At 38.1% G+C, this 14,623-nt stretch overlaps 1 protein-coding gene across 1 annotated transcript in view; it reads right to left on the minus strand.

Annotated features, from left to right (window-relative positions):
• The window catches only part of SVIL (supervillin), a 57,873-nt gene that overhangs the window by 32,165 nt on the left and 11,085 nt on the right, over positions 1 to 14,623 (minus strand). The window contains exons 8-15 of the mRNA XM_009077450.1: positions 13,904 to 13,965; positions 13,391 to 13,530; positions 12,550 to 12,645; positions 11,059 to 11,311; positions 9,561 to 9,584; positions 7,963 to 8,527; positions 6,282 to 6,501; positions 857 to 986 (exon numbers count right to left, since the gene is read on the minus strand). Coding sequence (XP_009075698.1) covers positions 857 to 986; positions 6,282 to 6,501; positions 7,963 to 8,527; positions 9,561 to 9,584; positions 11,059 to 11,311; positions 12,550 to 12,645; positions 13,391 to 13,530; positions 13,904 to 13,965 — 1,490 coding nt within the window. The remainder of the gene's footprint in view (positions 1 to 856; positions 987 to 6,281; positions 6,502 to 7,962; positions 8,528 to 9,560; positions 9,585 to 11,058; positions 11,312 to 12,549; positions 12,646 to 13,390; positions 13,531 to 13,903; positions 13,966 to 14,623) is intronic.

A 14,623-nucleotide genomic window follows, 5' to 3' on the forward strand; every position in this document is an offset into this window, starting at 1 on the left:
AACTTACTATAGACAGAGCCAGAGTGTGCTAACAATGTGGACTTCCCTTATCTCCACACCTTTCTACCCATCTCCCTCTCTACCCACTAACACTGATGAGACAAATAAAATCCTTGTCCTGGCAGTTTTGGCTATCCATAAACACCAAGGATGATGCAAGATAATCAAAAGCCAAATGGCTCATGAATGCTCTGTTACCTGCATTCCTATAGACAGAGCCAGAGTGTGCTAACAATGTGGACTTCCCTTATCTCCACACCTTTCTACCCATCTCCCTCTCTACCCACTAACACTGATGAGACAAATAAAATCCTTGTCCTGGCAGTTTTGGCTATCCATAAACACCAAGGATGATGCAAGATAATCAAAAGCCAAATGGCTCATGAATGCTCTGTTACCTGCATTCCTTCAGTGTTTCTAGGATCCAAAATTACCAGTCAAAACCCCAGTGTATGCACAGAGATGACACAGTTTTAGGAATGTGAAATTTTTACAAGCTCAACCATACATAGGCAAACACCTGAACTAAGTCTTAAAGCAATTTCACTGGGGGAAAAGGGGAAGGGCTTAAATCATTATACCTGTACTTGTTCCAGAAGCCTTAAAGACCCATTTACTGGTTCATAATCTCCTGATGTGAAGACACTGTAACCAGTATTTTATGTCCCAAGACAGTGAAGATACTCACATTTAATGATCTCTCATGTTGGGAGAATTCTTTTTTAAACAAGTCTGACAACAAGAGGAATAGCAGGAGCTAGTAGCTAATATTAAGCATGCCTGTCTAGTTGGATGTATCTTCAAAAAGCAAAAGCATTTCAAGCAAGATGTTTTTCCCAAACAAGGACAGAGTTACCTTCTTCAACAGCTGCTCAACTTCTTGCATCTGTGCACTACGCTCAGAGGCAGGCACTTTTGCATACTCCTGCTTTTTGCTGAGCCTGCTCTTCCAATCTTCTTCACCACTCTTCTTCAGCAATGCCAGCCTAGAAGGAAAACCACGCCAACAGGCAGCTTTAAACACTGTACTTCCCATTATCCTCAAAAGATACCCTTGTGGTTTCACTAATGTTGCATTCAAGATAATTTGAAATTAGGTTTTCTGACATTAATTATAGTTATTTACATTTCATATGAAGCCCACAAACGAATACTAAGCCTTTACTTGTACATGTTGAATGGGAATCATTTTCCAAAACACAGACATGTAGATCTGTGACAGGCACCTCAGTTAATTTGTATAATCAGTGGAAACTGCCAATACAGTCAAGGAAGACCATGGTAAAACACAGATTATCCTAAAGTTGACTTACAAATAGATTACTGCTTTTTACCTCCTCTTCTGTCAATAAGGCACAGAGAGTGACTAGCTTGGCTATGGATACTTATCCTATAGATGTCCAAAGTTAAAAATATGTATCCTACCTTTGGTCTTCACTGTACTAATTTTAAAAAAATTAAATTATTTTCATTAAAAGCCAAGAAGAAAGAGCTCTGTTCAGTAGACACACACCAATTAGGTCTTGTCAGGCACATCAAAGGACAGCTCTGCAGTTACTGCTTTCAGTACAACTCCAGGGACTGAGGTCAGACTCCCAGGGATCACTGAGTATCTCCTTGCTTAGCTCAGGCATTGCTCTGACACACATCAATGGTACCAATGCACTAATAACTTGGTGCTAAGTACACCACAGCTGTGAAATCTATCAGCAAGATTCAACTCATTTAAAGGATGTCTTATATTTATAATGTGGATTACTCTAAATCTCAGTAAGTAGGATCTTTTCAAAGTGCTGTTTCCTAATCTTGAGCAAAATTCTGAATATAGCACAAAGAGAAACTGACTGGGTCTGGTGGGGACAACATGTACATTTATTTTGCTAGAATTAGAACCTATTTGTCCACACAAACCATGAGGTGATTAGTTTTGAGGGTAGGCAAAGTCAGTCAGGAATACTAGGTGTACACAGGCACAACCTTCAGCTTACCTTCCTCAGAAATTAACATTTGTATGAATTCCTTAGGAATCCATATGATGTGTATCTGCAGCACTTTTGGAAAGAGTTGCATCGAATTATGTCTTACTACATACCTTTTATTAATCTAGGATATTTCAGGAAGAATTATACAAATCCCTTAACCCTATTAATATTTTGACAGGCTCAGTAGTTAAACCTATTCTGACCACAAGTTATGGAGACTCTTTTTCAGAGATGTGATTACTGTTACCCTCACAGTAAGTCTTGTCTTGAAACTCTGAGGAGAAGGAAAGGGTAGAATTGAAAAGGTCTAGAGAGAAGTCAAGTTTCAGGCTGCTGCTTCCTATAAAAATCCAGGGGGTGCAACCATGCTGCTGATGTATTCAAGGATGATCAGTTGGTCCTAAGGCAGTAATCTGAGGAAAACTAAGAATGCAGAGAACAGCAAATCCACAGAATACAATGGCAGAAAGAATGTTAGTATTCCAGAAAGCAGTTATTTCCTCTCTTCTTGCCCAAGCAGGCAGTGCTGGCAGGCTTCACATTGCCTGGCTGCTTCATAACTCACAGCACGGGATGAGTAGGGGTGAGAAGGACTCACAATAAGGAGTTGGGGCCATAGTCATTGTTTCCAGAATGGATATAAGATTTCACTGCCAGACCTAATCTTCAGGAGTGCATCCATGCATGTGTGAAACTGTAGAGGAGACCAAGATGGGACTGAATTGCCACCACGCAATGAATTATCTTCAGTAGCTATGTTCTCTCAGTTTAGTTTTGCTTAGAAATGATCTGCAGTAATTGAAGCTGGAAATAATTGGTCAGCTTTGGCCTAAGATGGGTTTGGTTTTAAAATGACTATAGCTGCTCACCATAGCAGGCAGAGAATAAAAGTCTTTTTTTAAAATTTTATTTTTAAGCTAACATTACTGCAGGGTATTTGCCCTAGACCTTTGACCCAAACAGCTTGGTTGATTAGGGAGAGAAAAATCTACTATCCTAAGAATAATTCTGTGTCTCTGGAGATTTTGTTTCCTTCTCTGCTGTAAGGATGGATTCACACCAGCTCTCCATTCTTCACTGGTGTATATATATAATGAAACAATTCATTCCTACAGTGAGAAAACATGTTTGTCTGTTTTGAGCAATGAAATCACCACTTCAAGAAATATGTAAGCTCTGTATACCATTGAAAACTTCACTGCTGTGTAAAACCTAAAGCCATGCATTTCTTTTGAACAATGGAAATGGCAGTAAACTCTGACTGCCCTGACCCAGTAACAACTGGATGGAGGGCACCCTTTTGTGTGAATAAATATGCAAGAACTACTGAAATGGTTCATACAAGGCAAGCCCACCAGCTCAGTAGCTTAACTCGAAGTAGACAGCAGTTGATTCTTTGAAAAGTCTCCATAAGCAAGGCAATTATTAGGTCTAAGTTGTAGATTTCCTTATGTCCTGCTGCTTACTGATTTCTTTGCATACATCTAGTTTCCCACTTTTGATAAATAATGAATAATCATTCATTATTCGCTTTCACAATTTAGTCAGACTGCTTTTGCCTCTAAAAGTTCCTTTTCCAATCTGGAAAAAAAAAATAAAGTATTACTCTTTGCTTGAAAGAAAAAAAGCTTTTCATATATCTGCCCATCTTTGACAGCTTGCTCTGAGTCCTCCTTTCACCTGCTACTGAGACAGAATGTGTGACATCAAGATAGAATGATCGTCACCCCAGAGGTGTCAGGATGGCTTCAAAGCAAAATCTTTCAGAGCTGAAGGCAAAATTGTTGGATTAATACGGAAGAGAAACAGGAACAAGATTTGAACAATGGTTTTGCCTAAACAAAGCACTGTATGAAAGGCCTTGTCAAAAGTCCTGGCAAAAACTGTCAAAAATGACACATCTTTCTTTTCTGGCAATATTTTAGTATCTTAGCTGATAGTGTTATCCTTGAGATAGAATAAACTGGATGTAGGTTTAGCTTTTACATGTACTCTATTGGCTGCACCTGACCAGCTCTTTTCAGATAAAACTTAAATCCTGGAGGCCAATCCGAGATATGTAACTACAAAAAGAAAGCCAACTGTTAAGAGAGTGCATAAATTCAATACACTGGACACCAGAATGTGTAACAAAGTCTTGCTGTGGCACCCATACACCAAAAAAAGGTTGAAAATTAAGTTTAGGCTGGATTCCTCCTGAGAAGATGTGAATGATGGCAAGAGGTCCACAAGAAATTAAGAGTTACCTGTAGCTTTTTTTAATGGTGATCATTGCATGCAGCTGATTTCTAAAGCAGAGCTGACAGGATGGGTGTCTAGCAACTTTGGTCTCCATAAATGCACAAAGGAGAAGAAAATATAGGTCTTTCTTCCTTGAAAAGTCATGATTTTCATTCTTCCGTATAATACAAGTAATTTTTAAAATGCCAGGCATGCACTCACTCCACAAGGATAATATTAGTCCAGAGAAGTAAGTCTTTGTGGAAAACCACTTTGGTCCAGACCAGCATTCATGCATCCTGCCCAAATACCATTACATGTGTGGAAAAGTTGTTCTTCCATAAGGTGAAAGAATGTCTGACACAGCCAGAAAAATCGACTGGACGAGAAGATGAAGTTAGTGAATGTAAAAGGGAAAAAAAATACCAAAGTGTAGTAAGTGAATATTTAGCAGAAATGTTCTTTGATGTTTATGAATACTTGGCATCGCCTACAGCCAAGTAAAAGAAAATGACTAGTTGTAGTTTTTTAATTCTGGGACAAGAAGTAGACTACTGTGGTATTTTGGAAGGCTAAACCATTTTGATACCAGCTCAGCTATTTACAGATGTTTGTGGAATCAGGATATACAAACTCCTGACAAGACAGCACGTATTTTCTTCTGTCAGCTCTGGGACTGTCTTGGAGGCCTAACAAAAGCGATTCCTGATTGTGAGTGTGACTGACAGCCTTTTACTTCAGTTCCTCAAGAGATCAACTCAACTGAAGCATTAAAGTTAGGACTGAAACAGCTGCCAATACTTGGATCTTCCCTTCCCTCCAACCTCTTTTTCCCCACCAGAACCAGGGAAGGCAAATCATTTACCACCTATAAACCAGAAGTTACTGGTCTTCAACCTCATCTGCCCAGACAACTGACATAGTTACAGAGGGGATATGGAGAGGGGGATGAAAATTGCTTCAAACAGAACAACAACAGTAAACTGAAAAGGGTAAGTACATCTTTCAGAAGGGTAACTAAGACTGCACAGCTGCTGTAGCTGCCCTGCTGTCTAAAGGGGATAACAGGGTGTGGGGATGCTCTATAAATGAGGATGATTCACATACCTCCTAGAAATACATGAATTTAAGCAGCAGCTTTGGAATCATGTTGGAAAAAGAAAAGGTTCAGAGGGAACTCTGATATCACACCCACCTCACCAAGTGAGGGAATCATTTTAATCAAGCAGCTACTTTTATTTATTGGTCCTGCTTTCACTGCAGAAAAACTGATGTAAAAACAGGCCTATTTGTCAACTTGAAACAAATAATCTTAATTTTACTCACTGAACTGCTACCATACCTTTTTACAGTCTGGAACTGAATTTACACTCTCAAAGCCTTAACTACATTAGAAAAACTTCTACAAGTACAACAGCAGCTATTGGAGCTTCAGCCCTGAGTTCCTACTGTCTGCACAACTGCAGGACACTTAGCATTTGTTTCAGATCAGAATGATCTTGGGTTGGAAAATGTATTTATAATTCTCCTACAACTCTGTTCTACTTATTCTCCTTTTAAAATCCCTACAGTAAGTTCTCAGAAGTCAAAATGGCAACCATGTATTTCTGAAGTAGAGAAATACAATATCACAGAGTCTATCCCTGACTCCTTATACTTGGCTTAAGTAAGAGACTCCCATAGTACAACAAGAAATGCTTATTAAAAGAAAGAATCACATTATACCTGTTGTGACTGAAAGCAGAACCTGGGGAAGGATAATGAGTATATGAGTGTAAATGTAACTAAAACTTGTCTTTTTACAACCTTAATTTTCTGAAATACATATTGATTGTTCAGGAGGCTCTTTCAAAACTAGGTTATTGTGTTCTCTTGATTGGCAATTCTCATTCACCATCATCTGCTTTAAAAGTGTGTCAGGCAGATTAACTGCATGTTTCTGCTGTTAGCAGTAATAAAGCCTAATAATCACTACTTTGCTTCACCACACACAGTTTTAAAGCTTCTTTTTATACCATCATCAGTCTAATAACTGTATATATGAGACCATTTTTAAAAAAAGAAGTGAAATTTAAGTACCTTTCCTTAATTGACATGGTTTTGCTGGAATTATCAAGGACATCCTCAGTTGTTTGTGCTTTGCTTTCTCCAATGGAAAACGTCTCACAGGAATTCTTATAAAATTTGCCTTCCAATTGTTCAGAGAGCTCCTGCAGTCTGCAGGATGCAGCAGCTGCACTTTGTGAAACTGTCCTCACTGCTGATGTGCTGGTGAGTTCAGAAGTAGGCTCAGCGTGGTCTGCCCATTCAGAAGAGAAGTGCTCAATTAGACTTGGATCAAGTCTCAAAGGTATCTTATATTACTAACACTGAAGCAGCAAATCTGTTTTTTGAACATTCATATAATATATAAACCTAACAGGGAAAAAATTCTGGCTGAGCTAGAGTACAAAGACTAATCATGCAGTATTATTTGCTGCAGAGACTGTGACTAACATTCACATGAAGCCACAGATACCACGTTCAATACACAATTCTGAACTTCATATGGATGAGGCACTAACTGCTGCTCCCATCATCACACCAACAGGAAAACTAATGGACAGATGAAAGTGAGAGGGAACAAAGAGCAGGGGAAGAGAAGCAGACAATATTTAAACAAGAAATTAACTTATTGGTAAAGCAGTTTAATTCATAAGTAACATACTTGGAGAACATTTAATAGCTTAATAGAGGTATTATTTTCTCGGAGGGTGTTGGAGGTTTTTTTGCTTTTTTTTTTTCCAAGCAGCAATTAAGCCACAGGAAAACTACCTTGATGAAAAATAACTGCACAATTATGGTTATCCTTAAGGAAATATAAGTGAGCTTCATTTTTCTCTCTTGAAATTTTACAAGCACAACACCCCTCTGATACATGACTGCTCCTGTTTTATTCCAGACTCCATCTCATCTGCAGTCATCAAAATTTAATTGGATAAAAGGGATACTGCTTTTGAGGAATACAGGCAGAACTATACCTGCCTCCCTATGCCTGTGTGAAGACCATTAAATTAAAAACAAATAAACCTCACATGATGGAAGACAATAATGCTCCCCCCATGCTACAAGGTACTGAGGTCCTGTCACCCATCATAATAAACCAGAAAAATAATACAGCATCCTTCAAAATTCAACAGAATAGGAGGCTTTATGCAATGATCAAATCCACTGATTATTTTCAAAGCATTTTAAGTTTACTTTTTTAGTTTAAATTATGCCGTGTATATAGAAATGTAATTGCTCTGTGATTTCTTGATTTGTATTTTGTCACCACACTGAAGTGAAAATAATATTAGTTTTGCAGAATTAATTATCTGAAAATTATCCACTACTAGCTAAGTATGCACATTTGTAGGCAATTCATAACTATATATGTACAACAATGCAACAATTAAGAGCAGGTACTTGACCCAGAGCAGCAAGTTTAGTTTGTTCTGCATTTCAGAGGGCAAGGGCAAAAAAAGAAAGGATAAATCTTATCTTCAGCACATAATACCATTTCTTTCAAAGTAAGAAAATTTGAATAAAACTGAGCCATCTTTAAAGGCTGAAGAATCAAAATAATAAAAAAGAAAAAACTGTACTTATAAAACTTAAGACCTCACAGGCATTTCTCTACTTTGAAGCAGTGTTAAAAAATGGAAACATAACCAGCCTTGACAAAACTGGAAACACCATTGCTGAATGAGACTATGCCAATAGCAAATATATACTACACCTCTTTGCCAAGTCTTGCTTTTCATAACACTTTCCAAATCCATCTTTCCTTCAAAGGACTGTCCTCCTTTGATTTCCCATTTACCTTGCATGCCAGTATCCATTTCCTTCCGTTCAAGAGGCTGAAAAAATGTCTGTGAACTAAACAGCTCCATGCTGCCTTTCCTCAGGAAGCTGTATGTTGTCTCTTTATGGTGGTCTCCTGTTTTTTCAGGATGTGTGGTTTCTTCCTCAAAGGAGCTGTACTTTGTAATTTCATTAGCTTCATGTCCCAGAAACCTCTTTCTCTCTTCTTCATGTTTCTTTGATGCTCTTCTGCTTTCTAGTGCTTCTGTTGAGGGCTGCCACTGGTCTGACTTCTGTGTGCGTTTTCCTGACGAGTCCAAGTTTTCTGTTGAAGAGTGGAATCTCAAATCGGCTCTAGTGGCAGCACTCATGCTTCCATCACTACCTGGCTTCATGTGCAGGTCTCCACCAAACAACGGGGCAAGGGCAGATGCCATCGTTGAAACTGATGTTGCAACTGCAGTTGACAGGGGAGCAATTTTTCCACTTTCATTTTGTACCTATCAAGAAAAAAAACCCACCAAAAAAACCCAAACAGGACTTAAAAGCTCTGAAATGATCAATTCCAAGAAACCAGTCTAATCACATCAGTTCTTTGGAGGTATGTTTCCATAGGAATCTAGTGCTCTATCAGTATAGACGAGAAACAGGTAAGGAACAACAATGTCCCCAGAATTTGGCTGCAGATGGATTATTCCACACAAGGGAAAAAAACAACTACAGGTAAACAGCAACATCTTTAGGAATAAGGGGTGTGTGTGTCACATGCAACATGACATTGTGTCAGGGCTCTGTGAAAAGGCTCACACTGGCATGGGACCTCACAGCACTGGGGGAAGAAATTAGTTCAGGTTGCAGACACCGGATGACATGCCATGTGCCCAGGCTAATCAACTCTGCATCTCAGCAGGACTAATTAGCTTTGGCACAGCTCTGCTCTTATACAGTTCTGCAGCTTCCAGATCTGGAGCTAGCTCAGCTCCAGAGAGAGACTGCGCTGTGCTGTCTTACACAGGGCAGACATTCCTGATGCTTCTGCCACATAAATCACTTTCATGCAGGACTTTTTCAAATATAGACATTGGCTGTCATGAGCAAAGTATTTGAACCTAAGAAGCATATTAAAAATACCTCCAAACTTGCTTTGCCAGCCTCCACAGTGGAACAATTATCTTTTCTACTCTTCTAATGTAATAATTTTATAAAGTTAAGATGCAACTTTTTTCTGAAATGCAGAGCTTGGCTTTATCTTTTCCAAAGGAGACAAAAACTATGAAAGAGAGTGACAAACATGCCTGCCACACAGCAGGAGAGGTTCTATCATTGTTTTCTCAAACTGCAGAGCTAGTGAACAGCATGCAAAAGGAATGGACAAAAACACACCAGTAGGAAGAAATCAGCACAGAACTTAAAAAGCACATGCAGACTCCATAAAGCATGGACAACACAGTCACTCACTAAGCAGATTGGAAAGCAGAGCAAAGACTACTACATTAGCTCAAAGAGTCCAAAGAAAGAAAAGAAAATAGTTACCAGTTTATTTTTTTTCCATTGCATCTATCAGAATTAGAAATTTAGAGGAGATCAGAAAAGTGACTTCAGCTTTAATTACAAGATATTTACATTTTCAATTATGCATTTTGGCAATGTAACCTCTAGTTGTTTATTTTGATGTCTCTTGTTTCTTTCTAGAAAAACTGCAACTGTACTTCAAAACATCCCAACACTCCAAATGAACAGTTTACTATGGAAAGACTTTTTGAAAATACACCCCCATGGAACTTGTTTTGGAGTCAACTCTGTTTTCTTTTGCTAGGTTCAGAAAGAGATGACAAAACATGCTTGAAGAGCAAGTTTGTTCTGTAAAATTCTGACAAACTAATGTGACTGTCACTTTTTTTCCCATCCTCTCCAGCCCATTTCTATTGATCACCTTCCTGGCACCCAGGCAAGTTAGTGACACAACCATTAAAGAGGCCTGAGGCTGTGACAGTGATTGGCACATAGAAAGTGAATGGAAAAAGGCCTATGTAAGGTCTGGAAATTTTGCTAAAATAAATCTGTCAAACATTTATTACTACTTCATGTGCAAGCAGAATAGGCATAAAGTACAGTTATATATCTGTACAGCTTTGCACCAATATGTTCAGAGAAATCCTGCCTTCTCACTACTCTATTATTATAGTATGGAAAACGGATAATCATGAATGAAGCACATAGAAAGAGAAGGGTGGGAACTTTCTAATGCTCAGATTGCTCCACATCCCTAGAAATACAACATCCATAGGAGTTGTGCTTCACTGCTGAAGTGAATTCTTTTAAAGCTGTAATACTAAGGGACTGATGCTGCTGCTATTGTGAACAGCTCTGAAAGACCATTGCTGGGCTGCCTTCTGCTCAGGCTTCACTAAAAAGGCATTCCTTTGCAGTTCCAGTTACATGAAGATTTCAGAACAGCAAGCCAAATTCCACTGCACACATTAAATAATTTCTTTTTGACCATGACTTTCTGAATTTCAAACATACTCCGCTTTTAAATAAAAAAAATTAAGATAAAAATAAACGTCCCCTCCCAGAGGAAAATGACAGGATATGTCCTGATTAATAATGGAAATACACAGTGCTTTTGTGAAAGAGCCTGAAAGTTGCACATGACAAAGCTCAAAAATCCCCTGAAAATACAATGGTATGTGTCATGGTTTTTACCCCTAAGGTCAAGAATTTACTTTTAGAAGACATTTAATACTCTACCAGAAAAGAGAGATACTGAAAGGTCCAGCATGCACCAAGCAGGAAGATGATATACTCTTGAATTACTTAAAAAAAGAAAACCACACCAATAAAGTTGAACACTTAGGGGATGTTGTTCCCCAGTGTCAGAAGACTGCTTCCTGACAAGCATTTTCCTGTGACTATGTCATGACCTCAGTGTGTAGCTCAAAACAAAGACCAGGCTGGCTGACAGAGCATCATACACTGAAGATGTTTTCTTCAATAAAAACAAAAGCAAAAGAGTTAACATGGCACTTACCTGCTCAACTTCTCCAAGAGTGACTGGCTGAGTCTGGTAACGAGCATTCATTCTCCTGTGCCTCAGATCTCCTCGATTCCTTGTGGAGATGGCCCTGGATACTGGTTGAGACAGTTTGTTAAACAAAGCCATCTTTTCTGCCAAACTCAAGGTGGAAGAGTCTGGTTCATCAGACTGATCTTGCCCCATTGCCTCTTTGGCTGCTCTTATCTCCTCCTTAGCTAAAATTTTTTGGTGTGCTGATGCCTGCAAGCTGAAGAAACAGAACTGGAAATTAGTTTTGAAGGAGCAATTATGCAGTTTTAAAGTCTCAACCTGATTGATAGAAGCAGAAGAACTGCATGTGAAGCATGATAGCCAATGGAATATAGCAGCCTAAGTGGGTATGCAGTGGTTCAACATTGGCATGATGAATTCTAATTCAACAGCTGAAGACTTTAAAAAAAAAAAAGTTTAATTTTCATTCAAAATTCATTTGATTAGGACACCAATTTTTTCTTTTAAAGGAGAACTCAGGATTGAAGAGAGATTTTTCAGACAATCTCTTTATATGGCAAGACATTTAAGATGCTGCTGTAGAACAAACACAGGTCCTACAGTGCCATTTATGTAAAATTCAATTTTATTGAAAATAATTTGTGGACCATATACGATAAAAACACATAAAAGACAAACTCCAGGTTAGTGCTGCTTTTAGGTTGGCATAAATTGCAATGCCTCTTGTAATTTGAAGTGGAACAGAATTCAGACTGTCTTGTTTTGAGTTATCTGGGGTAACTTAGCAATACAAAATAGTTTTGAAACATAGTCCATTGATTTTGAAGATTGTTTGACCAATGCTGAAGTTAGACACATTCATTCATAAAAGCTGTAACTGCATTTGTCTCTACAATAATATATTTTATTCACCTCTACAATAAAATATTTTATTGCTCATCTTCTGTCACATTTATGGAATTAGTAGTATTCTCTTTTTTTTTTCCTGTCATTGTCTCTGCTAAAATTCTCTCATTCAGAACAGGCAAACAGTATTCTGCAACATTACCTACAGGTGGTGCAATTTCTTACAGTTCCTTTAATTTTGCCAGCTAAAAAAATAAATATATGTAGAGACAGACAAAGGCCATGTACTCCTTGTGAAATCAAGCACTCAGCTTTGGTATTTTCATCTCAGGATGACATATAAAAAAAATACAACAGCATAGAGGGTTCTGCCAGGTTTGTTCACATGCAAATTCATTTCTTTCACAAAGAAGAATGTTCTTCTGGAACAGGTGAGTGTGGTTAGAAGGGTCCTGAAAACAGACACTTGACAAAAAAAAAAAGCTGCATTGCTTTATCATGCAAACATAAATGAAGTTGACAAATGTTTTAAACATTCTTGAAATGAGTATTGACTCGACACATTGAAAAGGCATTCAAGACTTTAAAGATGCATCTGCTATTGAGGAATCTTGTGCTCCATGTAACATGCATGTTTACCCCCGGTACCTGGTAGGTTGTACAGTGCTCTTAACTACAGTGGGACTAGGTACTCTTGTCACTACTGTGTGGGTATTCACAGAACGTGAAGCAGGGCTAGTTTCACTTTAAAGAATTGCCAAGGAGGGAAAATTCACAGGGAGAGAGAAGAAAAAAGCATTAAGAAAAGCAATACATTAAGTGTTAACTACAGAAAAGACCAAAACAAAACAAAACAGAAAAAAACAAACAGCGATGATTTTTAATGAATTGAGTTATTGCTGTGACCATTGCAAAACAATTTAAAATACTTTGAAAGAACTAAAAACCTAGAGGAGCAAACAGCTTGTCTCTTGAAGTTACTTATTATCCATAGCATAAACTACCTTTTAGTAGACCATTAGGTGAACATCCATTCACCTTTGTCTAGTTTTCCCCCAAAATGATTTTCCCTTTTGCAGGAAACCTTCATGATATATGACCAGAGTGCAAGAAATGCATTTTCAAAAAGTACATTTGAGATTTCATAAGACATACATAGACATTCCATAAGAAATTGTGCAGATTTCCCTCAGCGCAAAGTATCTTTTTCATTGGAGTTATGAACCAATGCTATGATTAATCCCATTTACCTAATCCACAGGTTCCTAAACTTTCTGCTAAATTATGGTTCATACAAGTTGTGCTTTATTAGTACCTCTACATTTAAAAAGGAATTTCAATATAGTTTCCCCTGTGGTTCTCAAGGAAGTTGGCCCTTAACGATAAATGTTTTCCTTGTTTCAAACTAATAAGCACCACAGGTATGGAACTTATTCCCAGATTTAAAAGCAGGAGCCAGAGTTAGAGACAAGACATGAACAAAACTTACGTAGCTGCAATGACCACCTCCTCACTGGTAATTGGTTGTGTGTGAGATCTATCCTGCAAACGCCGCAGCCTTCTCTCTACTGCTGAACTTCTTGTAGGTGGTTTAGGAATATTTTTCATTTCAAAGGATTTTTCCATTTCCTAAGAGGACACGGGTCATAATTAAAACTACAGAAGAAAAGTTCCAAAACAATACTTTCTTTTCAGTTTTCTTGCATGCAGAGCAGTAAAGTTCCCAAATGCCTGTCTCTGAATTAGAAGCAGGATGCAATTGTACAGTATGCATCATGGAGTTAAAACTAACTACACACCTTTCTGAAGGACATTCTTAAAGAAGGCTTTAGAGTAACATGTCTACTGTGTAGGTAGGGAAATGAAGTTAGAAAAAAACATTATGCAGCTTGGACTTGGTTCACTGCACTGTACTTCATTCTAATGCACTTTGGGTTCCTTCAGCATATTGTCTATGTGAACTGTTTAATTCAGCCATATATTTAGAAAATGTAATACTTACTCTAAAAAGCAACCTCTTTGCAGCTACGCTTAGTTTGGCTCGGTCATCCAATTTTTCTTCATCTACACAAAGGAACAAAGAAAAAGGAGGCTGAACATAATAATCAAGCTCATGTTAAGTGCAATGGCTTTTTATACTAGATGATTTCTGAGCTCCTAAAAAATGGTGTTTTGCTATGACAAGAAGCACGACCAGCAAATAAGCTGACTGTGACTCCCATTTAACAGAAGACTTATCATGAACCCAGTTGCGTAAACTTTACCTATTTTTACATGTATTGCATCAGAGGGAAATTCTTGACATGCTTTGCAAACAAAAGACTTGTCTTCAGGACAGTTCATGTCCTTTCAAGTTATCCAAACAACCTTTTATGAATAATCAAACTTACTATATCAGTCTATAATAACACATGGACTAAGAAAATAATTTTACTGGAAGACTTCAGTGAACAGTATCAAACATCTGTTGTCTACTAGCTGATCATACAAGATGGTCTCTCCTGCAAGCTGGTCATTTCTGATTGCCACCTTGCGTCCCCATTTCTCAGAGGCTCAAGTGGTATCCTTAGGAGCTGAAATCAGCATCCTTCAGATCCAAGAGCCAGCATCTCAAAGCTACAGAGAATATCAGCTTTCAAATAGCATAAGGCATTAAACCTAAATTTAGCTACCCATGAGATTAACTACTTAATTTGTACCAGACTTGCCATGAGTGACAAGA

This window comes from Acanthisitta chloris, unplaced genomic scaffold, assembly GCF_000695815.1.
Source record: "Acanthisitta chloris isolate BGI_N310 unplaced genomic scaffold, ASM69581v1 scaffold11586, whole genome shotgun sequence".
NCBI lineage: Eukaryota > Metazoa > Chordata > Aves > Passeriformes > Acanthisittidae > Acanthisitta > Acanthisitta chloris.